At 36.8% G+C, this 13,743-nt stretch overlaps 2 protein-coding genes across 3 annotated transcripts in view; both read left to right on the forward strand.

Annotated features, from left to right (window-relative positions):
• The first annotated feature begins 43 nt into the window (after positions 1–43).
• On the forward strand, positions 44–9,031 carry RhoGDI (rho GDP-dissociation inhibitor). Of its 2 annotated transcripts, XR_002009125.2 has the most exons (6): positions 44–188; positions 1,935–2,146; positions 3,572–3,681; positions 4,765–4,879; positions 5,386–5,507; positions 8,168–9,031. XR_002009125.2 is itself a non-coding variant. In XM_019047243.2 (5 exons), exons 2-5 carry the CDS (start codon positions 1,954–1,956, stop codon positions 8,365–8,367), a joined length of 618 nt encoding a protein of 205 aa, XP_018902788.1. In that variant the 5' UTR covers positions 48–188; positions 1,935–1,953; the 3' UTR covers positions 8,368–9,031. The 2 variants fall into 2 exon arrangements, 1 of the variants encoding a protein (XP_018902788.1); XM_019047243.2 differs by lacking the exon at positions 5,386–5,507 and having other exon boundaries at positions 48–188.
• A 1,670-nt stretch (positions 9,032–10,701) lies between these two features.
• baz (par-3 family cell polarity regulator) overlaps positions 10,702–13,743 on the forward strand; it is a 59,769-nt gene continuing 56,727 nt past the window's right edge. Inside the window, exon 1 of the mRNA XM_072295905.1 lies at positions 10,702–11,309. Within this exon, the coding sequence (XP_072152006.1) occupies positions 11,190–11,309 (120 nt within the window). The 5' untranslated portion in view covers positions 10,702–11,189. The remainder of the gene's footprint in view (positions 11,310–13,743) is intronic.

Here is a 13,743-nt window from a genome sequence, read left to right on the forward strand (position 1 = left end):
TCTGAGGATGGACCACCAGGGACCACCGCTCCATCAACCAAAGACTACAGCCACAAGCGTAACCACCTGACGTCATCGAGGGGGTCGAAGACTCGAAGGGTCTTTGCATAGCAATAAACATTGTAACCTCCTGCTGAAGTTTCCTCTCCCAAGAGAAATTTGAGTCCTGAACTCTTCGTCGCAAATCTGTAAGCAATTACTTTTTATTATATTTAAATCTTTCATATTATGCTATCGTGTTGCAGCAGTTTGCTTTACGATCATTTACACCTTTTCCAAATGTTAATGCAAGGAGTAATATTTAACTAACCTCTCTGTGTTATCATGTACTTACTTCTCACTGGCTTTCATAAACTTTTGCTAAATCATGGGATTCTACATTATTACCTTCAAGTCTTTAGAACTGAGCCAATATAAACTAGTTTTGTACTCTTCTCTCATTTTATTTCAATGTGTTCTTCTCACGAACACTGGGATATGAACAAGCAATCATGATCCGTTTACATTAGCGTCTCAGTACTCTCAAAAGCACACTCCCTGAAGAGGGCTTTTGCACACCTAGTTATTTAATACAATATTGACCCTACTTGACAGGTGCACTGTTCCGTGACTAGACCATGTTGCCTTATGCAGCCTGACCTATCAGCCAGATGATAACTCCAGATTATTCAGTGACTAAACTTAACCTATTCGGAGTTGGAATTTGATAAGGAGTGGCCCCTAGGGTTTAATTATCAGCATTTCAAGAGGATCTAAAACATTTTGGGAGTAGTGTCTCAGCTGAGTGAACAGCTGATAATAGTGGCCAAATAGTTCTGATTTGAAGTTTTAGTCCAGCTCCACGTTCAAGGAGTTCAGGATTTGGTTCTCGTATAAATAATGAAGGTCAAGTAGCCTCCAACAAGAGGTACCGGAAGTGGTGAATAATATAGTCTGAGAGGAGGTTGAATATCCGAGGAGTGCTTAAAGTCTTGATATTAGTAACATTTTTGGAGTGGTTCTTCCTCCCAGATGTTAGTGACAAATAGGGCATCCAGGCTCAATCCTTGTCAAATAGCAGCAAACTTGCTCTTTCTTTTTCTATTTTTTTTTTTTTTTTTTTTTTTTTTTGAACGGAACAGGATTTATTAAACATTTCAAGGCTTTTCTTATGGAAAGTTAAATTCTCTTGTCTGAAACTGATTTCATTACTCAAGCCAAGAGAATCTGTACATTAGAAATTTTTGTTTAAAATATGTTTCTTCCATAGAAAGCTTGAGTGTAATTGGAGAAAACTAATACAAATTGACTCTGTTTATGTAGTAACTGAAGTCCAGTGGACCACTTTACCATATAAGTAACACCATCAGGGGCAGAGAAGGCCTGAAAATTAAATTTAAAGTAAACCTAATTACCAGCACGGGTTAATCTAATCCGATTTGTTTGAAACTTGGCAGAGGGTATTGTTTGACAAGATGGATCAATTTTAGGGGTTTAGACTAAAAAAAATCCTTCATTGCAGAATGTAGGCCTCCTTAGTGCTCCCTTGACCACATCACAATTTTAATCTGCAAAATTTCATGCAGAATAGACACATAAAGTAAATTTAAAATAATTTACCAGCAAGAAAATAAAGGGTTTATGAGTTTTTTTTAATTCTATCTCCTAGCTCGCCAAATAGCAGTCTGCTTATGAATTAAACTGGATACTGGAAAAGTTTTAGTATTTTTAATTTTTGCAAGTTGGGTCTACCTATGGGAGAAGGGGAAAACTTTTTAATGCAAGGGCTGTAAATTTTCCCACTTGTTAAATCAGTCAGAGATGGGAATATGGTAACTTAGTGGCACTCTTCCATCATGACTCATGTCTTCTGCATATTATTAAAATTTATTGATGGTAGAATGCCAATTCCGAGACCATCGCTTTGTCATTACCTTCTTTCTTGTATCTTTCAGCAAATATTAGTCTCTAGAAATGGCTGACGCAGAAACAATTCAAGGTGTGGGAGATTTGGAGATTCACGATGACGATGAAAATGATAACAAATACAAAGCTCCTCCACAGAAAACGATAGATGAACTTATTAAAGCAGATGCTGAAGATGACAGCTTGCGCAAGTACAAAGAAACCCTCCTTGGTAGGGCCAAGGAAGAAACAATTGTCGTTGGTAAATCTATATTCTCTCACAGTATACTTCAGATTAGTATGTTAGTTGGTTAGTTGCATAAGCACATTTTGATTGTTGACTCTGCAGAAAAACATTGTGAAATTTTTATTTGATCAGGATTCACTTTCATAGATTGAACGAATTTACCTTGCTATTCTTGATCAGGAATGTGTTCGAACTATATAGTTTTTTTTCTAAACATACCTGAAGATGGCATTGCTGAAATGAGCATTGTATAGCACCTATAAAACAAAATAACAGGAAAAACAAGGTAAATTCATTAAATCTATCTTCGGCAGAAGGTATTAAAATCTATTCACAGTCCACAGGTTTATTTAAAGGAAAGTACAACAATTTGAAAATTATGTTGATTGACAAAATCTTCAACAGGTTATTTGTCCATGCCACCTTTATTTCATCAGTGACAAAACAACGTATGATCGAAGGGGTAAACAAGGCTGAAAAAGGAAAACTCTTGTAACGTTTCTTGGGTAGTATCAACTCCTTTGCCAACCAGGAATAAAAAAATGAACTAAAAATCAACATAGAATTAATGACCTGATCCCGGTCAGTAATAACAGATGACAACAGAGGTAATAATTGACAAACGAGTTGATTTTATCTTAAAACATCTAAGGCTGTTTGTTCGTGTATTCGTCCATTTTATCATGTTCTGTTTCATCAACTTCTGAGATGCCTCACGGTGCGGTATTCTTGGTAATAAATAAGCCCTACCTGATGTATAGCGAATTTGATTGAAAAGAATTGAACGCCTATGCTTCCAGGTCTTCAGCTCTTGCATCCATTATGATTTAAACTTTTTGCAAGCTTTCTTTGAGTTCTCAAGACGATTTTAGAAAAGAGCTAGTGGCACCAGCAAGATTGTTGCTTAATCTTCTAGAGTAGTAGGTGGTTAAATAGAAAATCCCTACTGCACCTTAATTTAGGAGTGTAGAAACTTCTTGATCACTTGACCGAAGGGTCAATTAGTTATGTAAGAAAAACAGAGGGAACTTTAAAAATGAAAAGACTGAGAAATTGGGTCTTGAAAACTGGAACGCAGGCTCAAGCTACCGGATAAATTGCAAGTTTTTTTAACCAGCAAAAATTTGCAAAAAATAGAAGGAAAAAGTCATCACTCTTGCAATTTTTGGGGTCAAAGGGGTCTTTTGAACTGGGATGGCCGATCAGGAAAATAAGAAGGCCAAAAATGTTCTGCATCCCTGCTCATTCACAATCAGATGCTCTCTTACCAATTGGGTCTATTTATTTCAGTTTTGAATGTCAATAGGAGGGTAACTTACCTCTAGGTGATTCTTCCATTTTCAAAGGTCTGAGAAAATCACCTTCGTTCTCCCTTTTAGTAGGGTAGGATTTTGATTGTTTTTAAGTGTTCAAGTAATATTTTGTTTATTTCAAACACAGATCCGAGTGATGACAGGAAAGTGATAGTCAAGTCTCTAGCTCTCATTGTGGCTGATCGGTCAGAAATGGTGCTTGACCTAACCTCAGATTTGAACGAACTGAAGAAACAGGTAATTTTTCCTAGTTTTTATCACTTTATCTGCTGTCAACATAAACCAGCAATTCTCTGCAAAAGGACAAAGCTGTTTCATTATGTTTATCAGTCAAATCAGCGGGGCGATTATTGAAATGATCTCGACTGTATGTCGCCGCTTTATCGTGTCGCGCCATCAACTGAGTAGCTCTTAGTCGATGACGCGACACGACAAAGCGGTGACATAGAGTCGATATCATTTCAATAATCGCCCCGCAGCTGAGACCTCCGCATGTTGCCAAAGATTTCATGCTAAAAGGAAAGTTTGCAAGGGCTGAAAGAAATCTTATCTACGGTTTTCAGTCAGAAAGGGTGCTAATATTGGAATTTAGGAATCCCATAATTCTCAAACCTCAACTAGGAGTGTTGTGTCCAGCTATTGAGGCACCAGGCATGTTAATTCCTCCATTAGCTGCGCGCAGCCACATGTAGGCAATTAAGCTCTTTGTCTTGCATTATCCCAAAAATTGCATATAGGATCGCTCTCGGTGAACAAAATCTTTCATTCAGCATGACATACTGGGTAGTATTGTAGATGAAATTGAATGTACGTAGAAGATTGTTTATACAGTTATATCCTTTAAATAATGCATAGGTTATTTTTCTTGGGTGGAAACATTTTCAGGGGATCCTCCATAAAACTTAGTTTTATCCACTCAAGTTTTTTATTTGTTACTCATAAATTGGAGCATTTATCTTGCAATTTGGAATTTCTCTTTACTCTTTTTGTGCCTTTTTCCATCATTGTTGTTTATATATTTTAAGACATGGATTCTTTAGGAATTCAAGAGCAAGTAAAATCATTTTCAAGTAAAATTTTGCTTTTACAAGAAGTCGACACAGTGCGAGGGCTGGGTTTTGCCAATATTCTCACCGCATCCGAAACTGACATAATCCTGGAGACTGAAGAAATTGATATCCATAATTAACATTTTTAAAGTAAATAAATGCAACAATAGGGAAAATGTTCTTGTGTTTATTTCAGGCGTAATTAAATTGTATCCATTGTCAAAAGAAAGTGGACTTCTATCTATATTCTTATTCCCTCTTTTGCTCTTAGGTGTTCGTGATCAAAGAAGGTGTCTCATATCGTATTCGGATAGATTTCATTGTTCAGCGTGAGATTGTTCATGGGTTAAAATATGTACAGAAAACATACAGGCTTGGCGTTCCAGGTATGTACAAATTGCAGATTTTCCTTGGCTTAAATTGTCTCTCTTCGAAATTGGAAGCAAACTCACACAAGTAGGAGATACTAAAATCAACTTGTTGCACCGACTTTTTTGGAGTCAGAAGTAATCTCTATCATCTAGGAAGAAATTAGAAAAATTGATAGCAACTCCACCTTCCTTATTATTATTCTCCTCATCTTGGGATGTATGTTTTCTCTGGTGAGTAAGCAAGAGCTCTCGTAAAATTAGTTCAAAGCCAGAGGATTTTCACTAAGCACCAATTCAAAATTGCAAAGTATAATTTAACTATGCTCAGCGCAAGCCCCTGCTTCACGAACATTTTTGTTATTTTGATGACTAACCTAGGTTAATCTCTACCTGCAGCACATCAATTTTTGTAGAATTTAATCAGTATGTAAGCTTTGATGTTTTTCAGCCCAATAGTTTCTTTTTTCGTATTTCTAAGCACCAAGTCTTTTGAAAGCAGTTGTCTTCTTTGTCCTGTGTAGCTCGCAGTACAATTTACAAAGGGGATTTTGGATACAACATCTAATCCTCGGAGAACTGGATTCTTAGCTGTCACCCTAAATGTGAAGAGCTCAAGGGTATTGTTCCTGACATGAACTATTCGGTAAACGAAATGTTTAAAAAAAGCTGGAATATTTTCGGACAAGAAAGAAAATTATGGCAGGCATGTAGATTTTTTCGGGCTGAAATTTTTTGGGATTTTTTTGAATGTCCGAAATGAACATTAACACCAGTAGTGTAACTAATACATTGTGGATCCACCTGCAAATGACTGTTTGGGGTCCTCCTCCTTTTGATTCCCTCACCTTGGTCGCTTAATATTGGTGCATCAAAATTTCCAAGCTATGGAAAGAGACTCGAATATTTTGTGTGATTTTTTTTTTACTCTTTAAACTTAAATGAGGTGAACATTTAAAAAATGTTAGTAAGTGGCTGAGTCTTCAAGGTGTGGGACTGTGGGCACTCAAGAACTGATTGCCTTTTGCTATGCTGCAGCTTAGTGCTGTTAAAAATATTTTGGAATTATCGCAACAAATCTCACAGGTAGCAACCTATGATCAGCGATTACTTCGCCACTTCTTCATAATATCATTTCATTCTGACTTAGTTCGATGTATTTTTGTTAATAATTGTGCTTGAGCCCTTGTAAATAATAATTCCCAGAGATCCTAGGTGATCATATTAACTTCGGTACTATTCCATGAAAATTCAGGCATACATTTGATTATGAAGGCTTAAACTCTACAGGCAACTAATTTGATAGGGTCCTAAGATATTTGTGTACATAGTATTGACATTTCCCTGTGGAAGACCCATTATCCCTTCAAATTGTTACGAAACTTAGCTTGCTGGTATAAGGTATGCATGGACTGATGGATCTTATCCTTTTTCTACACCCGCTAATTTTGTTTTGACAACTTTCGTGGATTTCAAACTTGTAAGGCTTCTTTACATTGCAACAAGTGTTAAAGCTTGTAATATCGTAGCCCACCCTTGTTCTGCCACTGCAGGAGCACTCAGAGATATGTGTGTGAATGCGGAGGCTTTTCAGATCGAAACAGGGATTCTTGACCCTCCGAATGTTTAAGCTCTTTTCCAAATATCCACTTTCAGGGAAGATCTTCATATCCTGGAGAATTTTTGGTGTTGCCCAGAGTTTCAATCCGTGCTAGGTGGTTTTAATGTTATTTTTATGAGTAGTCCCTCAATAGAACCGTACAATTTTTCATTACACATACTGTAAAGTACAGTATTACAAGTATCTGTCTTTGCATTAAGCTTGTTCAAAAATTGCTTGAGGGGAAATAAACTAACTGGCAGATTAGAGGATCTATACCTCGAATCCTTTCAACTCCAACCCTTGATTTAAAAAATCCCAGTAGGACCACCATTGTAAATATATAGATAACAAATGGAATTGAGTATTTCATGTGATTGACGCATAAGCATCATAGATATTAAAGTTAACTTTCATGAGAAGAAAGTAGTTGCAATGGCGCTTAACCTTTTTTTTTAGCATCCATTCATTTTCATTTTTGGTATGGATACAGTTTGTGAATCCTGCAATCTTGTACCTAGTGTCTTTTTTTCCAATTAGGTAGATTTACCTATTTTCTTTTTTAACCAACGAAATAGGATGAAATGCCACACAAGAATTTTGCCCTATAATTGAAATGTGCTGCTGGTTTAAGTATTTTTATTGGTTGTTTGTCTCCTCGGTTTCCTTTGAATTTTTCTTGTTCTGTATATGTCATGTTACAGGTAAGAGTTACTGCAGGGCATGTATCAATTTTTTAGTTGCATCTTAGTTTTTCAATATATTTCAAGGCATATTTGTGAAGACAAGAGCTCATTACTCAAATTACAATTCTTGTAAGCATTTCCTGCACTGGGTTGCTGCAGAAAATTTTGTTATGACAAAGGAATAAAATACATAATGAATGCATTATTGTAAATATTGTACATAGTGTAATTGTATTTTTTTATATTGTAAATCTTTACTTGATAATTCAGAGATGAAGGTTTTGTGAAAAGTATTTTTGAATCGTAAAACATCTTTTCAGTTCAAATTTAAGTGCAAACCCCTTGATCATAACAGTTAGATGGTCTCTCTTAACAACAAACTTGGCACATTTTCACTTGAGCCTTACTCTGCACAAGAATTATGTTGTCCTGCAAGCTGAGACAAGAACATAGTTTGTTTCTTTGTGCGAAACTGTGCCCAATTTTCGAGGATCCAGAAGCATGATATTTATTTATAAACCTAAGAATCAATATTTTTCAAAATTAATTCTGTGATGCTCTTTGAGGTTTGATTTTTTTTTTTTTTTAAGTTTGTAGTTAAGTTTAAATTGATCAAAAGAATGGAAATTGGCATTCAGAATTACATTTCATGTTAATCACTATGCCCTTAAAGGCTTCTAACCAGGGCTTGTCAGAGATATGAGTTCTCTCTTTGAGTGTGAGTTTCTAATTCAAACCGATATTTTGAAAGGCAAATATTTATTTGAAACAAGCCATATTATACCCTGTATTGCATGAGCCAAATCAGGACCCCTAACTCCCCGCTGAATTTTCATCCCAATTTTAGGGTTCTATTGCTGCATTTATTCCGTTTTGGTAATTGTTACATCCTCCTTGCATGCGCTAATTAGTTTCTCGAGAACTTAGTGGGAACATACTTTTTATAACTTTTACCCAAAGTGAGGGAAAAAATTTAGCATCTAAAGATCTGAAAAAAAGTGTGTACGGTTTTTTTTTCAGTGGACAAGATGACACACATGGTTGGATCTTACCCACCAAAAAGTGAGGTGCAGAGCTACACAACACCAGCCGAGGATGCCCCAGCAGGTTTGATGGCTCGTGGTAGCTACGCTGTTCAATCTGTGTTCACGGACGATGACAAGAACATTCATCTCAAATGGGAATGGGCCTTTGACATCAAGAAGGATTGGAAAGATTGAGTCGAACATGACAAAAACTAAAAGGATGGATTGTCTCCGGAATGTCGCTCATCCAAATTGTATTCATCGGATGTATTAAACTTGTGTCACCATTTTTCTACTTTTTAGTTGCTAAGAAATTTTCAATACTTCTAGGTGTAAGTATTTATTGGGTGAACAGTTGAAAGACGAAATCAAGAAAAGTATCAAAGTGACATCAAAGTAACATACTACAGGGAAGAAATGTTCATGGATTCAATGTCAGCGATCATGAGATTTGCTCCTCTTCCAACAATCTTTAATACTGTATTTTTCTACTTTGTTTTTTATAGTTGTAATTTGTAAGATGTGATTTTTATGAAATTGATGCGAAAAGCATCCTGCTTATAGCTTAATGCCAAATCATTAATATTTTTAAAGTGTTAGTTTTCTTTACTAAAAAATGAACAAAATCTAAGAAATTGTGTTTTAATTTTTTATGAAAAATTTGAAATGTTCTGCTGAGCAATACTACCATAACAACTGTTTTTTTCTGTGATTGCATACAACTGGAAAAACCTTTCAAATTTGAAGTACTATAGATCAATACTCAAATTGCAATTTTCTATAAAAAAAAAGTTGTAAGTTGTAGAAATAGTAAATTTTTATAAAGAAAATCATAAATACAAATTTTATTACATTTAAAGAGTGTGAAATTTTTTTAATTAATTACTTTACAACAATAATCTTTTAAATGTGAGTGACTGAAGTCAAAAGATCTTTAACTCAGATTGCAATTCTGCAAATTGCTGCTAAGGTTTTAATTCTTCAATAAAGAACCATCCATTACTGTTCTAGAACCCCCCTCCCCCCCCCCCCCCCACCAAATTAAGCATAAATGAAGACTTTTACTCATTGCAATGGAGATAACTATGCATTTTTTTATATTAGTCAGCGATACTCACCCATTATTTTACTGTTGTAAAATTGCAATAAAATTATTTCTCAAGGAAAAGGGCAAATCGACGGTAAATGTACCAGACCATGTATCTCGATTTGTGATGGTGTGGATTTCCTGTCTTACTTTATATTTAAAATGAAAGAAAAAACTCAAAGTTAATTCTTGCAAACTTCCCTGTTTTTTCTTCTCTGTGCGAAGAAAACTCTGAAAATTTCAAGAAATTATTGATTAGTTTCCTCAAAAAAATAAAACAGGAGCTGAGATTTTTAAACGCCGCAAACGAACTACTTACAAGGTCTGGTAGTTTCTCCGTCGATATACACTACAGACGTATTTTTACAAGAGGTCTCATTTGTTTGCAAATTCATTTTATTTCCATCATCACTACCCTAGCGGAAAATGGGAACTAAATATCCTGAAAGAGTTGCCATTCACACATCCCCTCCGAGTTTGCGAAATGTCTATTTTTTCTAAAGGAAATCAATCAAAACTTTTTCATGTAATTTCTCCCAATTTTTCCCTCTTCTCACAAGTATATCTGTAAGAAGTTCTAGTTTTTCCCAAGTAAATTAAAGCAGGAGAGTTTATTCTGGGACACCGCAATCTGGGAATACGTGCAGTAGGTATACATAATTATGTTTAAGTATCATCAGCCAAATGCGTAATCTATACTAGAGTCCCTTTATACGCTATAAATGCCTTGCTAAGTGAAACGCCGTACTTAGGTATATAAGCATTCAAATGTTGCCAAGCTCTCCCGATGAAACAATTATTTTTCAGAAAAGTTATGCATGCATTTCTTACTCGAAATTTTCAGATACCTACTTCAGATGAAATTGCGAATAAAATTTTAAGCAAAATTTGATGGACATTATTCACTATTGCCCCACGAAATTCGTCGTTCAATCAAAGAAATTTGGTATCGCCTGAAGGCTCATCCGCTGTTTTTCCCAAGGAGTGAGGGCGGCAGTGTAATAACGTGATATCGGCGCAAACCAAGACGGCGTCAATCAGTGCCGAAGAAAATCACATTTTCTGGACTTTCAGCTTGAAAATATCCTTCTCTTCGATTACAGAGGAGTCACACGTTTACTTACGTTTTGTTTTTAGGATGTCTCTCCAAGTTTGATCGTTCGGGTGGCGGCCAGCGGCCATCCTTTGTCGCGCGTTCATTTGACTGTTTGGACTGGTTTGGCTGGTTCGCTCAAGGTTTGCCGAAAGCTACGGCGATTGGTTCAGCCGTTCGGCGAGCAACATCGGCTCGTGACGAAGTTCGCCAAACCTTTAAACAAGTAACGTCCGGTATTTATTATGAGCTTTGCAATGCTCGGTATGTTCGGCGCTTACCGTTCGCTATGACACTCGTTGTACCGTCTGAACGCCCCTTTAGTGCTTTAGTTCAACTGTTAGATACCTATACCTTGCGCCATAACGTCATTCCAAAAGACTTCCAAGGCCTTTTTAGTCATCATACTCGTGGAGCAATGAATGAAGCTCACGACCGTGTTTGTGGTGATTCACTCGCTTCATCAATTATTTTCCTCGCTGATCCTGCTTCCGGCACAAGCTTGATCCGTTAGAAATTTCGTTCGTCTTTGTGTACGCTGTTGTGTTTTCCCCTCATTACTTTAGTGTTGCATCGTCAGTGTTCAAAATTCCAACGGTTTAACCTGGATACACTACAACTGCCCAGTTTGTCTTTGTTTAACATCACAGTAATTACTACCTTAATTATGTCCCTTCTTTAATTTCCGTTCGTTCGCCCTCTCTTTGCTCTCTGTCATCAATGGTGTTTCATCATGTATTTCATCTTTTCTTTTCGAATCTCGAGAATACTCAATCCCTGTTTTGAAGAATGCCTTACTATGATAAATGGTGATCCTAACCTACTGTTTTGTGTAAAATGAAAGTGACAGTGATATTTGGGACGATCCGTGTGGTCGTACCTTGCGGAAATGGTGATTTGCTCGTTAAGGATCTCATACGACTCGCCATCACCAGATACAAAAAAGCGACGGGCAAGGTAAATTTTTATTTTCTTTCTAGTAAGTTAGTACACTAGCGTCCGGTCAGCGGTTGTGATCTGTTCCACTTATCTCATTACTGAGCTTTTAGACTGACTGTTTAGTCAATGATAGGTACTGAAAATCAAAAATCCTGGCAATGAGAAACAGCTGCGATAGACTCGCTCCTCAAAAACCTATCCTCGCCCAACAATAACAAGGATGCAGGCAGTCATGCAGACTGAAAGTGGCATCCTGCGCCTATCCTGATGTTTGTATTTGTGTCTAGCATTTTATCCATGACTGAGATAAAGTGTATTTTGTATCTAACTGATTTGAGGTAACCGTGCTCTCTATTGGTGTGCTATGATTTTTCCTTGGGAATCGACGATTCTAGGTATCTGTGAAAATCTATTGGCCGCCATTTTGAAGGCAGGTGCTGTAAATCGGTAGAAAATTCTGGAACATTTGTCAATCAGTTCATAGGAGTAAACGATGGATTAGATATGATTGTTTTCAAAGGTTCAGAGTATTATTTTGTCTATCAGATGCTTTGATATCTTAAAGTGAGGTTAGGTTAGGATGCTTCCGTTATGAATGATGCCACCTTTATAAATCAACCTCAAATATCAATGAAATTTATTGTCTACGCATAGTTAGGTCAAAATCCTAAGCTGTTAATCATTTAGTCTTCCAGTTTGGCTTTCATCAGAGATTTAGAGTTAGCATAATTTGTCTTTGTTCGATGGGAATCGCCACTGCGTTTACAAGTAACTCAATAACCTCTCATCTGAAATCAACTATTCAGGTAATTATCTCAATCAGACTTCTGTATTCAAAATTAACATCACTCGAAGATAATATTTGGAGCATCTTAATTCTGAAAATGTCACAAGGAACTCAGAATGAGACTCTTTCAAGCCCAATTCAAAGTACTTAACAAACTTTTCATTCAACTCGTGAATGCATCTTCTTGATAAAAAAGTTGTATAGTGTGATACTGCCGTGTGAAAATGACAATTTGATGACAAATTAACGGGAATTTGAATTTGACGACACATTCAACTTTACGTTCAACTTTCAATCCAATCGCCGCCGCCAATTGGATGGATAGTTGAACGGAGGAATCAAATTTTTTTGGATTCAACTTTCCATCCAACTTTTTGTTTTAATGATGTCGGATGAAAATTTTGATAGTGTGAATGGGGCACAATTCCTTTTACAATCCGATGAGAGGCTGACAACGCTGTTACTAAGGCGTGTGCAAAATTAAAAAGTTGATACTTGGTGGAGCCAAAAGTCAATGTGGACACATGCAGTCTCTAGAATTACCCCATGATCTTCGGATGGTTTCCTTCAGCGCCTGTGCATCAAAGAGCTATGGGAAGTCTTGTGATGAGACTGAGAGTTCACTTAACAATGTTTCCCGCTTTGGTTGTGTTTCTTGTGCCTCTCTCCGAGACCATTTGCCATTTGTCTCTTAGATAGGTCAGCTTCTCTTTGAGAGGGATATTAGTAGATCCATACGTGGCAATTTCTTGCCAGTTAAGGATTTAAGCTGCGTTTAAAACTTTTTCTACTAGTTTATCGGGCTTTTAGGTATGTACCAGGGGTCGATAATATGCCCAATCACACGAGGCAAGCTTGTGCAATAATTGAGGAGAGTACTTGCATTCTCGGGGTGGGGGGGGGGCGACGATTCGTAAGATAAGCATTGATTAATTAAGCCCTTCTTACTAGGTACCATTTAAAAACTTTCCCCAATGAACCACAAAACCTCACTACTACCAAAAAAGATGGTATGTACTTCCCCATTTGGAGCTTCTCTGCTGGATTTTGGAGGCATATCTCACAGCCAATTTTAAAAGCCTGCCTTGGTTTGTCAACAACTGTCTTTCTTTCTGCCGTCTTTTAAAACTGTCTTTTTTATAATTTTTGTTCAAATTATTACCCCTGTGTGTGTCTAAATCATCTAATTTAGCACATCAAATGGCAGACTAAACGGTCATCGTGACAGTGGCCCATGATAACTTTTTTGTTGAGTAAGTTCTCATAGAGGGTAGTGACATAACCTCTAAACTCATTGTACCATTACACCGTCCTAGAAACTGCATTCTTCACTACTAAATTTTTGAAATCTTTACGATGGATAAATCTGCTCTACAAAGCAAAAACAAACGGGAAAATGCTCCTGCTGACTGTGGACTATGCTCGCAAAATGTTAAAAATAATGAGTATGCCCTCCAATGTGATGAGTGCAACCTGTGGCATCATGCTAAGTGTCTTCGCATCAGCCTTGAAAAGTTCAACCGACTGGCAAAGATGGAGAAATGGTTTTGCTCTGACTGCACATATGGAATCGTCCTGAACAGATTAACCTCAGTAGAATCCAAATATACAAGCCTTGCTACCCTGGTGAAGGACATGGAGGATGTCAAGAGGGAAAATGCAGAA

The sequence above is a fragment of the Bemisia tabaci genome, chromosome 2, assembly GCF_918797505.1.
Source record: "Bemisia tabaci chromosome 2, PGI_BMITA_v3".
In the NCBI taxonomy this organism is placed as follows: domain Eukaryota; kingdom Metazoa; phylum Arthropoda; class Insecta; order Hemiptera; family Aleyrodidae; genus Bemisia; species Bemisia tabaci.

What these genes read in the sequence shown, in the direction of transcription:
- RhoGDI (XM_019047243.2), top strand. Translation starts at nt 1,954, where the DNA reads ATGGCTGACGCAGAAACAATTCAAGGTGTGGGAGATTTGGAGATTCAC. An exon ending in GGAAGAAACAATTGTCGTTG is followed by an intron (nt 2,147 to 3,571) that starts GTAAATCTATAT and finishes TTTCAAACACAG; the next exon opens with ATCCGAGTGATGACAGGAAA. An exon ending in ATACAGGCTTGGCGTTCCAG is followed by an intron (nt 4,880 to 8,167) that starts GTATGTACAAAT and finishes TTTTTTTTTCAG; the next exon opens with TGGACAAGATGACACACATG.